The 17,647-nt window shown below is 50.9% G+C and overlaps 1 protein-coding gene and 1 long non-coding RNA gene across 3 annotated transcripts; both read right to left on the bottom strand.

Moving 5' to 3' along the window:
* Positions 1–2,285: 2,285 nt before the first annotated feature.
* LOC310691121 lies at positions 2,286–9,149 on the bottom strand. The gene is made up of 3 exons (XR_014518335.1): positions 7,774–9,149; positions 4,712–6,197; positions 2,286–2,378 (listed from the first exon to the last, which is right to left on the bottom strand). It is a non-coding gene; the product is annotated as an uncharacterized lncRNA (long non-coding RNA).
* A 594-nt stretch (positions 9,150–9,743) lies between these two features.
* On the bottom strand, positions 9,744–17,647 carry ZBTB45 (zinc finger and BTB domain containing 45). 2 transcript variants are annotated; one of them, XM_083470567.1, is made up of 3 exons: positions 16,896–17,647; positions 13,265–14,922; positions 9,744–11,594 (listed from the first exon to the last, which is right to left on the bottom strand). In XM_083470567.1, exons 2-3 carry the CDS (start codon positions 14,814–14,816, stop codon positions 11,032–11,034), a joined length of 2,115 nt encoding a protein of 704 aa, XP_083326693.1. In that variant the 5' UTR covers positions 14,817–14,922; positions 16,896–17,647; the 3' UTR covers positions 9,744–11,031. The 2 variants fall into 2 exon arrangements, with proteins under 2 accessions (XP_083326693.1, XP_083326694.1); XM_083470568.1 differs by lacking the exon at positions 16,896–17,647 and adding an exon at positions 16,555–16,797.

Raw genomic sequence — 17,647 nt, forward strand, 5'->3', positions numbered from 1 at the left:
GTGGCGGTGCACCTGTGGCCGGAAACCTTTAGTAACCATAGGGTGTGCTTCCACACCGACAATCAGGCCGTGGTGGCAGTACTCTCCAGGCAGGCCGCGCGGTCACCAAGGGTAGGCGTCCTCCTGCGTTCCTTCGTTCTCCGGTGTTTAGAGCTCAACATCCACTTCTCTGCAAAATTTGTGCCTGGTGTAAATAATGACATCGCGGATGCCCTATCTCGCTTTCAGATGGACTGCTTCCGCTCGTTGGCACCGGATGCACAGCTTCTGCCGCAGCCGTTCCCGGAACATCTGTGGAGTCTTGGGGACCTGAGGCATGGGGACCAGAGGCCTGGGAGCCAGAAGTGATTCAGGGAGTAATGGCCTCATTGGCACCTTCCACTTTGAGATCGTATAAGAAGGCTTGGTCAGATTTTTTAAAATTCCGTGACAAAACCCGAACCATCAAGGGCAATGCCCCTCCCGTCAAGCCTGAGGTGCTATCTTACCTAGTTTACCTAAGACGCTTGGGCCACGCCCCCAGAACCCTCAACCTTCAAGCCGCAGCAATTTCATTCTTTTGCAAGGCGGTATTTTCCACTGACCCTTGTGACGATTTTGTTATACGAAGGACTTTAGAGGGTTGGCGCAGGCTACAGCCCCCAAACTGCGATACAAGAAGGCCGATATCATTCGACATCCTTTCCCAAATCCATAAAAAATTGCGTGCATTATGCTGGTCAAAGTACGAGGCCCGCCTATTTTCAGCAGCGTATTCCATTGCCTTTTTTGGAGCTCTGCGCGTGGGTGAGGTAGTTTATGAAGCAGGTTGGCACGGTTCCTCCCGGGGCTTGCTTTTAAGTGATGTTACCCTGTCACGGGAGGACCTGGTAATACGAATACGCAGCTCCAAAACAGACCAGCACGGGAGGGGGGCTCTGGTTCAGCTGATGGCCACCGGCAGGCCTGGCCCATGTCCAGTAAAAGACACGAGGCGCTTCTTATCCCTGAGGGTCACCTCGGCAGGGCCTCTATTGATTCACGCAGATGGTTTACCTTTGACGCGTCACCAGTTCACGTGGGTCATGCGCTTAGCGCTAGCAGCATGCGGCATCCCCGCAGCAGAATTTGCAGCACACTCCTTCAGGATTGGAGCAGCCACCACGGCAATGCACCTGGGTCTTACAACAGAAAGGATTAGGGATTTAGGTCGTTGGAAGTCTGATGCGTACAAACGTTACTTGAGAAAGAATTTGTGATAGTGATTGACCATGGCCTTTTATCTCAATTTCCTACAGGTGACATGGGGGCGCGCGTCTGGATTATCGGGCACAGTATTGTACATTGGGCCAGGGTCCGCGCCATTAATTCCGGTCTCGGGCCATGCCTGGGCTTCCCACCTGACATCACCATTTCCTGGGTCTCCCGGAGGGGAATGCGCTGGGCCGAGATGCTTCCGGCAGTTATGGCCAGAGCGGCAGTAGAGGGCCCCCCAGACGCTTTACTTATACAATTAGGGGAAAACGACCTAGCCTACAGGAAGGCAATTGATTTGCAGTGGCACATTTTTAGCGACTTCGAGGAGCTGAAGGCAGCTTACCCGAATGTCACAATTATTTGGGCCTCGCTGATGGAGAGGCGGGTTTGGAGAGATTGCAGGTGCCCGATAGCTATAAATAGGGCTAGGAAAGCCTTGGATCGGGCGGTGGTGCGTAGAGTGGCAGCCCTGGGGGGGATGGTCATTGGCCACCCAGACATTCGTTTCAACCTTGAGGCCCTCTACCGGTATGATGGCGTGCATCTTTCGGATGCTGGTAATGATGTTTGGCTGATGGATATTGCTAAGGGGATAAGGGAGTGGATTCAGGCATGAGAGTATTGGCGGCGAGCGGCTGCTCGGTGGCGGTAGGCATTGGTAAGAAGGGGTTAAGAGGATGTGTGGGGGGGAGGAACGCCATCACCTCCCCCCAGTGAATGAAGGGTGGTCCGTTAGAGGACTCCGGGGGGGCGTGGCCCTGTCCGAAGCCTATGGAGGTGTGGGCCAAAGGCACGCCCCAGAGCGGTGACCCGGGGGAGCTCTTAGCCGACGTGCCTCAGCGGGAGACTCCCCCGATCAGTGTTAACCCTTCACCGTGTCTCCAGCAAATGGGCTGGAGCCGGATAGTCGTTAGGACCAATGCCTAAGCCAATGCCTCTCATTCCTGAATTCAATAAAGTTGTGGCCTAATTCGCCCAATTAACCTTAATTATGGTGTCTCGTGTGTTTATTTATCTTGGTGGGGGGCGGGAACTCGCCACGCAACTGATTTCCTTGATGCAAGAAATGAAGGTTGGAAACAGCAAAGCTAGAACAGCAAGTGGGCAGTCTATGCTCTTGGGACAAAGCAAGCAATTTATGACTGGCTTAATGGTAAAATGGACTACTGGGAAGGATCCAAGATGGCGTCGTTAGTGGTAGCTCTATTTTGTGCTCCGCGTTGATATATAGATTTATTAGTATTTATCAGCTCTTTTAAAGCTTTCTTTTTTCTCTTCTCCTCTCTTTTAACCGAGCTTAGCAGTTTTAAATTATCACTCTTTTTTATTAACTGCCAAAGGCCTATTTTTATCCAAAGGAGGCTCAGCAAGCCGCCCTATCTTCACGAAGCTGGTAATTAGCAGACGGGGGAGGCCAACTACTCCTTTGGAAGGACGCCGAGCTTTTTATCTATAAAAAAAAGGGAAGGAATTGAAGCTGCTATAACCCCAAGAAACACAAGGCAAGTTCAACCCGATAATTATTACAAGGGATTTTTGTTTTCTTTTTTCTGCTTCGTTATACTGCCTAGCTACTTTACTGGTTACGTCGTGAGACTGTTGAATGAGGGAGAAAGACCTAGTTGAATTTTAAACGAAACAAGGCACAGTATGGAAGCTTAAGACCAGTAATATTTTCTAACATTTTAAATGACTGATACCTCACAAGCCCCGATGTAAATTGCTGGAGAAACTAAACAGGTTGGAGAGGTTGGAGAGGTTCAGGAGGCAACTTCCATAAACTTCCATAAATCGGCACCTCTGCTACTGTTTACTCCAGCTTAGAACAAAAGATAAGCCGCCGGTAAGCAAGCACCCCCTACTATACATCCATATATACCCATATACCCACTATGGTCCTCACCAGGAAAAATTACAAGGACCAAGGAATTCTGCCTAATTCACCACAGAGGCCGATGGAACGACGAAGGAGACAAAGTAAAATTACCAGCTACTTTCCTCAAAAAGACTCGAGGAAGAGAACTCAGAATGAGAGTATCCTAGATGTAGCTATGCCTTTGCCACTCACAGTGTTGGATTGGTCAACACAGCTAAAGGACTTGCAAACAAACAACAAGAGGACAAACCATCCAACAAATCTGGCCCAAGAACTTGCCATAGCAGAGAATGCTACAAAGGCTAACACAGCCAACACACCCGATGCCAATCCTCATTTGTCACCGCTGGAACTTGGAGGTAATCTTTCAACCCATTGGTTGAAAGCCAATGACTGTGGAATAGAAATGTGGGGTGATTATCTTCAGGAGCAGATATACCAGATCTCTAAGGATCTCCTTAACGTTAAAAAATTTTTAGCGATAACAAACGGGCTGCTCCTGACCCTAGTGGATAACTTCAAACAACATGTGAGCGCTTCAGACCAGAATACAAATCCCCTAGCCAGGCCGGATCCACCACTCCCCAGCAAACCCCGGAGGAAAAAAGCTGAGCCTAAGATGAAGAAAAGCAAAAACATGAAAAACCTAAGGCGGCTTAAGACAACTCACCGTACCTGTAAAAAATATTGGCAGAAGCTCTTTAACCTTCTTCCATCCCTTACCACAAGTGGAACAAACAAATCCAACTCGAGTGCCATCAAAGAGACACGTAAAGTAGATACACCCATAAAAGAATCTAAATCAAGTTCTGAAGAATCAACACCGAGCTGGGACAAAGGAACTAATCCATCTGCAGTCATATCGCCCCAGAGTCCTCTCATGGCCAGCACAGAATCAGTAGACAGAGGTGAGCAGGCGACCCAAACTATTGAGGGGAACCACTCCTCCCAAGTTCGACAGATGTTGTGTCCCAAAAGAGAATGGAGTTTAGTCCTAATCCCACAAAAGCTTGTCTTTGCTAATTACCCTAAACCGCCTAGATTTTATGCAGGGTTGGACCGTATAGACCACTTTTTGTCCATTATAAGTGGCATTTTACCGGGGGTAGTAAAAGCAACTGACATAGCCGCTATAGAGTATCTACATCAAGATGATTGCTCGGTACGAGCATTGATTACTTTTTTAGATCATAATCTGGCCAGTTTCATTTTTAGAGCTAAAAACCTATTCAAAAAAGAAAGAATAGTCCTGTTAAGAATATTTGAAAATAGAGCACCTGCAACCTCTCTGATAGGGCCCAAGAGCATAGGAGTGGAAGTTCACAAAAGGGAAAAAACCAACCACCAAAACCATCGAAATAGAAAGCATAAGCTCCAGCAGGATCATCCCCACCAAACAGCACCAAATGAAAAAAAGGAAGCCTCACATCCAACTGGCGTCGGGCCTCTCATGTGGGATAGTGAGGACTCCGTTTGGGAGGAAGAACTCTCGCTGATAAAGCGATTCTGGTCACTGCATTCTCCAGCTCAAACTGAGATCCTGAAAAGATTTGATTTACTTCGAAGCAGACTAGAAAAAAAGGATGATCAAGGTGAGACTGGCTTAATATGTACAACTATTTCAGATTTCAAATTACTGGGTGGGTGAACATTAAGACTCCCCAAGACAAAACATGTTGCAACCATTATTACTGGGTGTTATGTATTGGGTTTAACACATTTTATGTTACAAGGCGTGTTCTAACCAATCATGTAAGCGTTGGTAGACGAACGTTCTAATGGCAAGTAAGCGCATGCAATTTCAACTGTAAACTGTCAACTGTCAACAGTCAGTTCTTGCTCGGTATATTATTGTGTTGTCCAGTCAGTCCGGTTCTTGTTTTCCTATGAGTGAGCTGTTGTCACTGACAAATGTTAAATAAACGTAGTTGAGGAACCTATATTGCCTTGGGCTTCTGACTTCTTCCGAACATTTAACATTGGTGACGAGGATGGGATACATGAGTTCCCGCCGGCTGCCAGAGGCCCAAGACCACACCACAGCACCGCCACCTGCCGCCTCGCAGTAAGCGTGACCTCACCGCCACGCTGGACTTAGCAAATAGTCCCGGAAACGAGACCGCGCCTGCCGCCATCTTCACAACTACCCACAATCGCACAAGCGACTGCTCCAGGTCTGAGGATGGCCACCAGTCATAGTCGGCCACCACCGGACTTTAATATGAGCCATCCTGCAGAATGGCTGCAGTGGCTCCGCCGAATAAGGAGCTATGTCCGACTACAAGGCTTCACTAGGGAGGCAGACAAGGTGGATGTGCTACTGACGGTGCTGGGAAGTTCCGCCATCACTCTACTGGAAGGTCTGATGGCTTCCAGGGACATAGAAACTGAGCTGACACAGGCTATGACAAGACACCTCGCACCTCAGCCAACTAAGAAACAACACCGCTACGACTTTGCACACAGAGAGCAAAAAGCGCAAGAGTCAGCAAGTGAATACATCACAGCGCTCCAGGCGATTGCGATGTATTGCCAATTCGCTGACATCGAGGAACGACTTCTCGAACGGTTCATCAGTGGCATGTGAGACAGCTGTCTCTACCGCAAGCTGTTGGCAAAAGACAACATCACGATGATGGAAGCAATGAATATGGTCACGGTCTTTGAGAAGGATAACGCCGACGAGGCGGCCCACCTCCCACATACCAAAAGGAGATCTCACCGCATCCAGTGAGACCGGTTGTCTTTTGTAGATTCCCACAATGAGGATGTCCACCAAGCTTCGGACCGATCTGACCGACACCACTGCTCCCAAGCTATGAGCGCATCATTGAACCAGCGATCATCTGACACACCTCAAGGGACCTGGGCCAGCTGTGGAGAAAACCATGAGTGTCGGACATGCAGGTTTTGGGACACCACATGTAGCCAATGTGGGAAGACTGGACACATTGGTCGAGTCTGCTGTTCCAAGGCCTCCGGAGCACGACACAAGCAACGTGTCCACGAGGCCTACATAGAGGAGGAGTTACAGTCCATCTCTCCAGCCAGGGTACTTCAACTTCTGTCCCCAGGGCCCAATAAGCTTAGGGTACAACTCAAGATGGGACACGGGTGGCGCTGTGGGTAAAACCTCAGCGCCTAGGACTTGCCGATCGCATGGTCAGCGGTTCGAATCCCCGCGGCGGGGTGCGCTCCCGCTGCTCAGTCCCAGCGCCTGCCAACCTAGCAGTTCGAAAGCACCCCCAGGTGCAAGTAGATAAATAGGGACCGCTTACTAGCAGGAAGGTAAACGGCGTTTCCGTGTGTGCTGCACTGGCTCGCCAGAGCAGTTTTGTCACGCTGGCCACGTGACCCAGAGGTGTCTGCGGACAGCGCTGGCTCCCGGCCTCTAGAGTGAGATGAGCGCACAACCCTAGAGTCTGTCAAGACTGGCCCGTACGGGCAGGGGTACCTTTACCTTTACCTTACAACTCAAGATAGAGGGAACCCCGTGCATTATGGAGTTGGATACCAGCTCATCCTACTCCATAATATCTGCTAAGACTCTGAAAGAACTTTACCCTAACGGTGGTCCTCCTCTCCGCCCGGCCCCCATAGTGCTGTGGGACTTCCAGAGAAAAAGAATCCAGCTAAAGGGGATGGGCACCTTCAAGGTCCAGTTTAAGAAGTACACCAAGAATTTGAACCTCATCATAACTGAAGGCCCATTTACTAGCCTTCTAGGCCTAGTATGGTTCAGACCGTTAGGCTTAGGTATTTCAGGGCTTACTCAGATTTCCCCAGGGGCAGATTTTTAATCAATCTGCCAGGAGTTTCCATCAGTCTTCGATGCAACCCTGGGCCTGTACAACGGACCCCCAATTTCCCTACGGCTCAACCGCACAGTGCAACCCATTCAGGTCAAGGCCCGTAGAGTCCCGTTTGCGCTTAAACCCAAGATCAATGAGGAGCTTGATCGCTTAGTCGCCCAAGGGGTCTTAGAGCCAGTAGCTTCGGGAACCTGGGAAACCCAGATTGTCACACCGGTTAAGCCAGACGGCTCAGTCCATATCTGTGGCAATTACAAATGCACCCTGAACCGGGCCTTACAGAACCATGCATACCCGGTTCTGGTGGTGAACTTTGTTAGCAACTCTGGCTGGAGCCAAGATCTTTGGAAAGCTGGATTTAGCGCAAGCTCATCAGCAGCTATTGACGAGGCCACCGCAGATGCCCAGACAATCGTGACTCATAGGGGTGCTTTCAGGGTCGAACGCCTACAGTTTGGAGTTAGCGTGGCCCCAGGGTTATTTCAGAGCCTAATGGACCGTCTCCTTAAAGGCATCCCCAGAGTCACGCTGTTTTTCGACGATGTGCTGATCACCGCTAGATTATGGATAGCGCTCCAATGCTTCCAGGCTGCAAGACTTAAGGTAAAACAGAAAAATGCCTGTTGGGAGTGAGCAGTGTGGATTTCATGGGGTTACGGGTTGACACAGACGGCCTCCATCCAGCAGAGGACAAAGTGTGCGCCATTTGCGACGTCCCAGACCCAAAGAGCAAGGCAGAGTTACAAGCCTTCTTGGGACTTCAGCAGGGTGACATCAGGCCGGAATCCTCAGTGGCTCCATCAGCAGTGACCCCTTCGGAGCCGGCCTCCCAGACCGCCCCACTCAGACCGTGTACCGGAGAAACCTCCTGGGTAACCGACTCAGGCACAGGAACCGCAACGGTCCCAGCAGGAGCGGAAAAGGCCGGCACACCTTGATGACTGTTTGTTCCTTTTGTTAGGAAGCTGGGGGAAGGAGTGTTATTTATTGGGTTTAACACATTTTATGTTACAAGGCGTGTTCTAACCAATCTTATAAGCATTGGTAGATGAATGTTCTAATGGCATGTAAGCGCATGCACTTTCAACTGTCAACTGTCAGTTCTTGCTCGGTATATTATTGTATTGTCCAGTCAGTTCAGTTCTTGTTTTCCTATGGGTGAGCTGTTGTCACTGACAAATGTTAAATCAACATAGTTGAGGAACTTAAACTGCCTTGGGCTTCTGACTTCTTCCGGACATTTAACACTGGGCAACCATACTTACAATAGACAGAGGAAACATGGTGCTGAGATAGGCAGATCTCATTCCCAACAAGGGAGATATGGCCCATTTTTTGTGCTTTTGTAAAGCAGATATGAATCAAATAATAATAATAATACCCTGCCCATCTGGCTTATACCAAGAGCATCTACTAAATTTCTATGGACATTTTCAAGGAACAGGTGCTAGTTCTGTTAGCTTCAGCTGTTGAATAGCCTGATCTTTTAGATACAAGGTGCTGCAATGTATGGCAAGCACTGGTACCAAACATGGTTCTGCCCTGAGCTCAGTAGGCAATGTTAAGCAAGCCACTATTCTCAGTGGTGGCAAATTCTGCAAAGGCAAGGAAGGAGAAACCCACCTCATACAAACAGACCCATCCTGGTGTCCAAAGGAATAGCAGACAGCAGCTTCCCTCCAGTAGATACCATATGTCCTCCAGGGAAATAAAAGTAGTAGTATACATTCACTCTGGAACAGCTTTTAGATAACTGGGGTTTAATTTGCATAGGCTAAGCAAATAAGAACTGGAGGACCAGACTAAGCATCGGGCAAGAACTACTTCAACCTTGTAATAAGCCCACAAAAGTTACCAGTCTGGAAAAGAGAAATACCGTAACTACATTGCAGGGAGTTGTCCAGAAGAGTGGCAGAGAACTCTTCTAGCATCCCACTACATTTCGATGCAGGGCAGGGTGGTGGCAGTCCTTTTTCTGGAATCCTGCTTGATTTCTATACTAAGGGCAGAGGAGGGAGGTCTTCTCTATCTTCCAGCCCACCCACTTGTCTGCAATGCAAAGCCTTGTCACCTGTGGCTACCAGGAAAACACTTAAATCCGGAGGTGGGAAACCTGTGGCCTTCCAAATATATTTTTTTCTTGGACTGTAGCTCCTATCATCCTTGATCATGGACTAAGAAGGCTGCAGTTGACGCAAGTTGAGAGGCCAACGACAGCTCTCAGCAACTTGGAGGGGGGTGCCATGATGTTATCATAGTGCTTTAAACCTATAGTGTGAATGTGGCCTTAGGAGGATGAAGGCAATAGCCTGTACCACTAGCTGTAAGTAAGAAGGCAGCCACATGGGAGCTGGCTGAGGCTGGTGGGGCAGTGCCGTTTGCCCCAATGGGCCAGCCTCCACTGAGAATGAGGCTGTGATTCTATGGACATAGGAAACTGCCTGATCCCAACTCAGCCTCTTTGTCCACCCTGCCCAATGTGGTCTACTCAGGGGATAGCTCAGTTGGTTAGAGCATGGTGCTGATAATGCCAAGGTTGCAGGTTCAATCCCCGTACGGGACAGATGCCTATTCCTGCATTGCAGGGGGTTGGACTAGATGACCCTTGTGGTCCCTTCCAGCTCTACAGTTATATGATTTATACTCTGGCTATCCAGGGTCTCAGACAGAGATAGGACTTTCCCATCACTTATTATCTGATTCCCCGCCTCCTGCCTCCACAGAGATGCCAGGGGCTGAACCAGGAATCATCTGCAGCCACCGAGCTAGGCTCCCTCTTCAACCATCTCATCAGAAGTTCCACCGCCTTGAGAAATATACACAGACACACACACACTGCTTTATTTCCTATGAAGAAGGGGAGAAACAGCTTGGATAAGTTGATCCATTACAAATAAAACAGCCCCGGAACCCAACTGCTTTGGAAATGCAAGACAGTAAGAGTATAAGCTATAAGCATGGCATAACCAAACAAAAATAAAAATAAATTGTGTTTCTCATTCTTTTCATAAGAATTATCTTTTTATAAAAACAGCCAAGTTGGATCAGGCCAGTGATCCATCTAGCATCTACCTTTCTGCTGTCACCAGCCAAATACCTCTGGGATGCTCACAAGCAAGGCTTCTTTTGCTGGTATTCCCTAGCAACCTGCTTTTGACCACAGGCATTTAGCTATTGGGGCTAAATATGGAGCTGTTAAGCCAGCGTGGTGTAGTAGTTAAGAGCAGTGGACTCGTAATCTGGTGAACCAGGTTTGATTCCCCACTCCTCCACATGGAGCTGCTGGGTGACCTTGGGCTAGTCACACTTCTCGGAAGTCTCTCAGCCCCACTCACCTCACAGAGTGTTTGTTGTGGGGGAGGAAGGGAAGGGAGAATGTTAGCCGCTTTGAGACTCCTTAGGGTAGTGATAAAGCAGGATATCAAATCCAAACTCCTCCTCCTCCTCCTCTTTTAAAGCGGTCTTGCACTAAATCATATCACCGGCCCAATGAGCCCAGTACAATATACTCCAGGGACAGGGAACTTGTGGCACTCCAAATGTTGCGGGACTCCCAACTTCCATCATCCCTAATTGCAACAAATCTGCCCATGATAGCAAAATCTATTCTCCCACCGCCCATCATCCCTGGCCAAAGGACGTCCTGGCTGGGACTGTCAGTTGCTGCGAGTTCCAACACCTGGAGGACCACAGGTTTTCCCATCCCTGGTCTACGCACTGGCAAAGCTCTTTCCCAGTTCTGCTCCTTGTGGCTGCAGTTGCCAGCAATTGGAGCTCTGCCCTTCCTTTCATGCTAAGGATGGGCTCTGCCACTGAGCTACGGGCCAGGAATGGCATGGACAGCACCTGTGCAAATTCAGCCATGTTCCTGCCACCAGCAACCTTTACAGGCGGTCGACGCTGCAGCCTAATAACGCAACGACGACGCTGAGACTCTCCCCTTGAAAATTCACAGCCCGGCTTGTGCACATGGCTGCCCCTGTCAGTAGGAGAAAGCTACACCCTATGTGGGACAGCCTTTTTAGTTTTCAAGATGCTGGAGCCAAAGTCAAAGACAACTGCTGGACAAAAGAAAAATTCATAAACGGAGCCTGGGGAGAAAAAGCCTTAGGCTGTGTGAGGCTGCATGGCTGCCTCTGAAGCCGGGTCCCCTTTCCAGGCCGCAGCTGGTCCTTCGCCAGCCGCTTCCCCTTTCCAGGCCCCCATACTGCCTTCCCCAGGGACTGGATCCCCCGCTTTCCACACGGCAATGGCCGTCTCAGCAGACGGTTCCCCCGCTTTCCACGCCGCAGCGGTGACGGCAATAGTCCCCTCGGCGGCAGAGGAGGCGGCAGTGGCAATGCTTGGCTTCTCTTTCCAGTCGGCGGCGGCCGTGGCCACCCCAATGGCTCCGGGGGCGTCGGTCTGCCCGCCCTTCCAGGCCGTGTGGGTGGTCATGTGGCGCTCCAGCAGCGTGCGGTGGGAGAAGTACTTGTTGCAGATACAGCACTGGAAGCGCTCTGGGCGGTGTGTGCGCATGTGGACGTTGAGCGAGCTCTTCTGGGTGAAGCGCTTGCAGCAGATGGAGCACTGGAAGGCCCGGACCCCCGTGTGTGTCACCATGTGCTTCAGCAGGTAGTCCCGCAGGGAGAAGGAGCGCCAGCAGATGCTGCACTGGTGGGGCTTCTCACCTGTTGCGGGGAGGGAAAAGAGCAGCGGGTCAGCCGAGAGGACACAGAACCCCCAATGATGCAACCCGGAAACTGCCCCATGGCGCTGGACCGAGTGGGACATTCCTCCTTTGGGGATGATGCCCTAAACGGCTTTGGTCCTGATATACCTGAAAGAGTGTCTCCACCCCCATCATTCAGCCAGGACCCTGCGGTCCAGCTCCGAGGGCCTTAGGCAGTTCCCTCATTGCAAGAAGTGAAGGTACAGGAAACCAGGCAGATGGCCTTCTCGGCAGTGGCACCCGCCCTGTGGAATGCCCTCCTGTCAAATGTCAAGGAAATGAACAACTATCTAACTTAGAAGACATCTGAAGGCAGCCCAGTGCCGGATTTACATATAAGCTAAACAAGCTATAGCTTAGGGCCCGACTCTCTTGGGCCCCCCAAAAATTTTTTAAAGGAAAAAACACTTGGATCTACATTTCCAAAATATAAGATAAAATAACAAATAATACCTACATACAGCAACAGTGGCAAATGGCTTTAGATAACTATTAGGTCCATAAATTACCATATAGCAAAATATTCAACACAAAAAACAGTGATAATTTGTTGTTGACAAAGGACAGCTGGACATATAAAGGGCCCCTTTAACTTCAGTAGCTTAGGGCCTCATCAAACCTAAATCCAGCCCTGCCTGTATCTGGAAGATTTTAATATGTGATGTTCTGTTGTGTATCTTATGTATTATATTGGAATTCTCTCAGAGTGGCTGGGACAATCCAGTCAGATGGGCAGGATACAAGAAATAAATTATTATTGTTATTGTTATTATCATCATCATCATCATCATCTATGAATCAAATGGCCCAAACATTGTAAGCTGGCCTTGCTGTGAATTTATATCTGGCATCTAAGTGTAGGTCTGTATTTATCTCTCTTGGGTACAGTGGTGCCTCGCAAGACGAAAATAATTCGTTCCGCAAGTCTTTTCGTCTTGCGATGTTTTTCGTCTTGCGAAGCACGGTCCGTCGCAACTGCACCTCTTCAAGCGGCTTTAAAAAAAAAAGCGCAAGACGTTTTCGTCTTGCGAAGCGAGCCCATAGGGAAATTCGTCTAGCGAAGCAACGCAAAACCGAAAAACCCTTTCGTCTAGCGAGTTTTTCGTTTTGCGAGTTTTTTGTCTTGCGAGTTTTTCATCTTGCGGGGCATCACTATACATAGATATTGCAAGCCAGGCTTGCAACAAAATGTTGCAGCGTGGGTGGCTGCTGTTCCGGATTCCAGTGACACACCCTCCCATTTTCTACTTATCCCATACGCCCAACAGTTAGCGTTCTGTGGTCACTGAGCCTACTCTCTGAGCTTTTGGGGCTGCCTCCCTCCTTAAGTTTGTATCCCTGAATATTGTATTTCTGCAACCTCGGGGTTGGCATGTGTCTTTGAATCCTATTGCCTCTGGCTTGCCCTGGGTGGAGAACAGAGAGGGCCAGGTGTGTGTACAAGCTAGCCTACTGTACAAAGTGCAATTTGCATTCATGGCTCCACCCACAGTGGCCTCTGGCCCAACCAAACCCTGGAAGGTTTCTCCTGGAAGGGAATACTCCCCTCTAGATGAAAAAGGGTTCCTCGCCCCTACTGTACCCCCAGCAACACCCTCCCAGGAAGCCCCACCCCATGGTGTCCATTACCAGAATGGATGAACATGTGCTTGGTGTAGTTTTTGCGGGAACTGAAGGTTTTCTGGCAGTGGCTACACTGGTAGGAGGGCTCTGAGCAGCGCGAGGGGCCAGGCTGTTGGCTCTGCTGCTCTCCAGCGCCATGCAGGGGGCCTGTGACCATGGCACCAGGGCTGAGCTGCACCATGTTGCTGGCACCAGGGTCTTGCTGCTGCTGCGGCGGCGGCTGCGTCTGGATGCTGTAAAATCCCTGGGCCACCGCAGCCGGCTGGGGCATGTGGAACTGGAAGATGCTGGTGGTGCTGGTGGCTGTGCTGGCGCTGCTGACCTCCGCCTTGAGCTCCCGTTGGATGCCCAGAGAGGAGACAAAAGTCAAGCCCCCGCTGCCGCTATTGCTGCGGGGCCGGAAGGCTGCGGCGCTGCCAGAGGGCCCGCCCAAGTCCTGTTTGAACTCTCCCGCCAAGCTCCTCAGGTTGGAAGCCTCCAAGCTGCAGTCCGAGTGGAACTTCTCCCTGTCCCGCGCGGCGGAAGCTGCTGCCTCTTCGCCACTTTCCTCCCCCTGCCAGGATGGGATGAAGGACTCCGAAAAGACATCCTGGTTCCCAAAGAAATCCTGGCCCTCGGCAGTGGCGTAATCCAAGTGGAGGCTCTCCTTCCTGCCGGCCCCACCGGCACTCCCAGAATCCTTTGCTTCCGCTTCGTCGCTGAAGCCGGCAGGGAAACTTCCGCTCCCACCACACTCGGGGAAGCAGCTAAGCTTGGCCTCCCTTTCTTCCACCACCACCCCCTCCCGGCCTTCCCCACCAACACCCTCCTCCTCATCCTTGATGATGACAGGCATCGTCTCGGACAGCTGAAGCCTCACCGGCTGGCGCTGCTTGCGGCTGTGGCAGCTGGGCGTGGCCTCGGCGGGGTGGAGGTACGGGCCCCCCGCCTCCCCATCGCTTATGCCCCCCTCGCAGGCGGCCGCCCTCGCCTCCCTGTGCTGGGAGGAGGAGAGGAGGTCGCGCAGCTTGTAGCGCACCTCTGAAGCGCAGAGCAGTTTGGGGGGCTCCAGGTGGGAAGCGTCAAGGTCCCCGGGCCGCGAGACGCTACCAAGGGCCTCCTTGGGCGGCTGTTCTTGGGGCTTTGCCGGGAGGACCCTGGGAAGGGAGAGGGGCACTGGAGGCGGGGCAATGGGAGGCTTGGGGCTGCGGCTTTGAGAGATGATCTGGGTGCATTCGTCAATGACCGTCTTGATCTGCAGGATGGAGGCGGCCGTGAGGATCTGCAGCGCTTCTGACTGGGCCACCACCAGAGAGCCGCTGTACATGAACTCCACCAGCTGGCGGACCACTTGGCTGGGGACCACGGGCGGGACCTCGATCTCCGAGTAGCCCAGCAGCAGCTTGTCGTGGAAGAAGGGGCTGCCAGCGGCCAAGACACAGCGGTGAGCACGCAGCGTGGCCTCCTGGATGTGCACCGTCACATCGCAGAAATGACCTCCCAGGCGCTGCCCATTCAGCGTCTCTAGGAGGGACTTGCTGAAGTTCTGGAGATGGATGTAATGGACGGCTTCAGCCATGCTGTCCCGCCTCCCTCACCGGGGCAGCCGGAGCTCGAGATTCTTCCGAGGAGCAGCGTGCATCCCACACGGGACAGTTGAACGGCAGACTCTTCTCGCACAAAGCCTGAAACACAACATTATTATGAATTGTTGTTATTACCTGCCCTCCCCCAGAATTTAAAAAAACCCAGTGTACACGCTCGCTGGTATTTAACCCCGAGTAAATTAGCAAAAATGTATTGTTCAAATGTTTGTTGGAAGTGTAAGGAAAAGGAAAGCTATCTGGTGGGATATCCTATCTGGTGGAACTGCAAAGTGATAAAGGAATTCTGGGAAATGATATACAATGAATTGAAAAAAATGTTTAAAATAACATTTGTTAAAAAACCAGAAGCCTTTCTGTTAGGAATTGTAGGTGCAGAAATACCGAAGGAACCGAAAAGACTGTTTATGTACGCTACGACAGCTGCAAAGATGTTGCTTGCCCAGAGCTGGAAAGACAACAAGATACCTACTAGGGTGGCCTGGCAGAAGAAATTATTGGATGACACGGAGATGGCAAGATTAACTGGGAAAATCAGAAGGACCACTGTAAACACTTGAACTTTAGCAGGCTTTAAATAACCCCTGCAATAATACATAGACTTTGGATATAATGGAGGATGGCAAATTAGATGGACTTGTAATGTGCAGTTAAAAAGTTATTTAAGAACCCACGGAGGGGAGGAGGGCAGTTTTGGGATTCAGAAGAATTTTGTGCAAAATTCAAATATTTGTAATAACATTATTTGTGTGAATGAACTTGCAAAAACAATTTTAAAATTATTTTAAAAACAGTGTAAGCGTATTAAATTTAGAAGGGTGGGCCCTGAAAACACACATCTCAGGCATCGAAGGCCTTTGGTATTTGGTGACAGCTGTACATCAAAGAAGCCAGATGCAGCTCTGTGGGAAAGGAATCCCACAACTTAAGGGCTGCCACAGAGAATGGGGAAAGCTTGGGGCAAAACAGCAACAGCACACGCTCGGACACGGAGTGCGTATAAGCCAGGCTGCCCTCTAAGGAGCTCAGGGAAATGCACCCCAACCAGCAACACACCTGGGACTAGTGGAGCAAGGCATTCAAGCAAGTGGTTGATTTGATAGTTTGATCAAGTCAGTCAGTGTCAATATGCAATGCAGTTTGTTTTGAATTAGTAGGTAGCAAGAATGTTACGGATTCGTGCGCAGAGCTATTTTGCGAAAGCGAGATGTGCCAGGGTTTTAAAGCAGAGTTTCACCAAAAAGGCAGAGCAGAAATTGTAATAGAAGGTACAGCTGGTTTCAGGCGCTGCAGAGTGGCTGACATAACAAGACAGCCAAATTGCCTTCCAAATTTCTCTAATGGAGGAGAATCCATGGGAAAAATTTAAAATTAAAATGACTGCACCTCTACTATTTTTTTTCTACCGGTATTTTGAGAAACAGGGAGATAAACCACTTGATCCTACACAGAAGGAGAGATACAACTAAGTGTTGTGCATCTGACCACTAGTAGCTCCCAATGGTAGGCAGGGGAATGGATCCAGGGGGTCTGGGACCCAGTTAAAAGGTCCTGATTCGACAGGAAGAAAATGCTATTCTCTGGAAGCTGCAGCTGGGCGCCTCCACCCTCCTTTCACCGGGAATCATTTCCCAGGGCAACAAAACACCTCTGAGTCCAGGAGCTTTGACACCCGGATAGCTCCACCAGCAGCAATGAACTCTCCCCACCCACCCGAGGTAAGAAATCGGGAGCTGCTGGGCTTCAAATCCGGCCAGAACGCAGCACATGCAGAAGCCCCGCCTTCCTCCAGGTGTGCAAAGGTTAATCGGTGGCGAAATGCTCTGTCCATGCTCAGAGGCGCCCTCGCCTTCCTCGTGCGCCCTGAGTCCTGCCTCTCCACCTGCTCCGGAAACCGGGCTCTCCTGTTCGGATCAGACCCAGGAGTCCGGGCTCCCCTCCGCTACCTGGGAGCCGAAGGATGCGCCGATACTTGGGAGCAGAGGGAGGGAGGGGCGGGGCAAAGGCCAGGCGGGCGTGGCTTGCGCCCGGGTTGGGGGCGGGGCCCTTCTCACCTGCCGCCTCGGTCTCCCGCCAGGACTGGTCGTGCCGCCTCCGCTGCTTCCTGGCTTCCCTCCCCGCGGCCTCCTTCCGCGCACGTCCCTTTCCTCCCGCCGCTTCCGCGCCGCCCATAGAGAGAGAAACTCTAGATGCACACGCGCGCTGTGGCTGCGGGGCGAGGCGGGGAAAAGCACAGAAGATTGAACTCAGTGGCTGATAACGGCAAGGTTCAATCCACCTGCATATTCTTGCATTGCAGGGGGTTGGGCTAGATGGCCGTCGGGGGTCCCTTCCAACTCTACAAACATACGATTTTATTTTAAATATATTTTCATTAAAGATTTCTTGATTTACAAAAGCATGTGCAACGTCTCATTTTTCAGGTTGCGTTTTCTACAGATCCAAGTTTCATTTGTTGCGAGACATTAGTGTTACGTTCTGCAATCCTACGGTTTGGAGTACCTCGGCTTGGCTGCGCTCATTCGGGGGGTGCGCACGGGGAGCGGCGGTGCTCCGCCTGGCGGGAGCCCAACGTAGACGCAGAAAGGAAGAGAACGGAAAGCAGCGTGGCGAGCTCTCTGCCCGTACTTTCCGCACTGCCATGCCCTACCCATTGGCAATCCCCTGAAACTCGGGATAGCGCGCAGTGGGGCTGAGGTCCAACGAAAGCGGCGCGGGGATCCCTGGCCAGGTTGGAGGGCCGGCAGCTCAGGCCACCGCTGACCATTAAGAACAGAAGGAGAACCCGGCTGGGTCAGGCCGGCGG

This window comes from Podarcis liolepis, assembly GCF_965112155.1.
Source record: "Podarcis liolepis genome assembly, chromosome: 13".
NCBI lineage: Eukaryota > Metazoa > Chordata > Lepidosauria > Squamata > Lacertidae > Podarcis > Podarcis liolepis.

Bases quoted from the DNA above. Each gene is read 5' to 3' on its own strand.
- ZBTB45 (XM_083470567.1), bottom strand. From the start codon at position 14,816: ATGGCTGAAGCCGTCCATTACATCCATCTCCAGAACTTCAGCAAGTCC. The intron at 11,595-13,264 runs GTAATGGACACC...TCCCCGCAACAG, and splicing joins GCACATGTTCATCCATTCTG to GTGAGAAGCCCCACCAGTGC.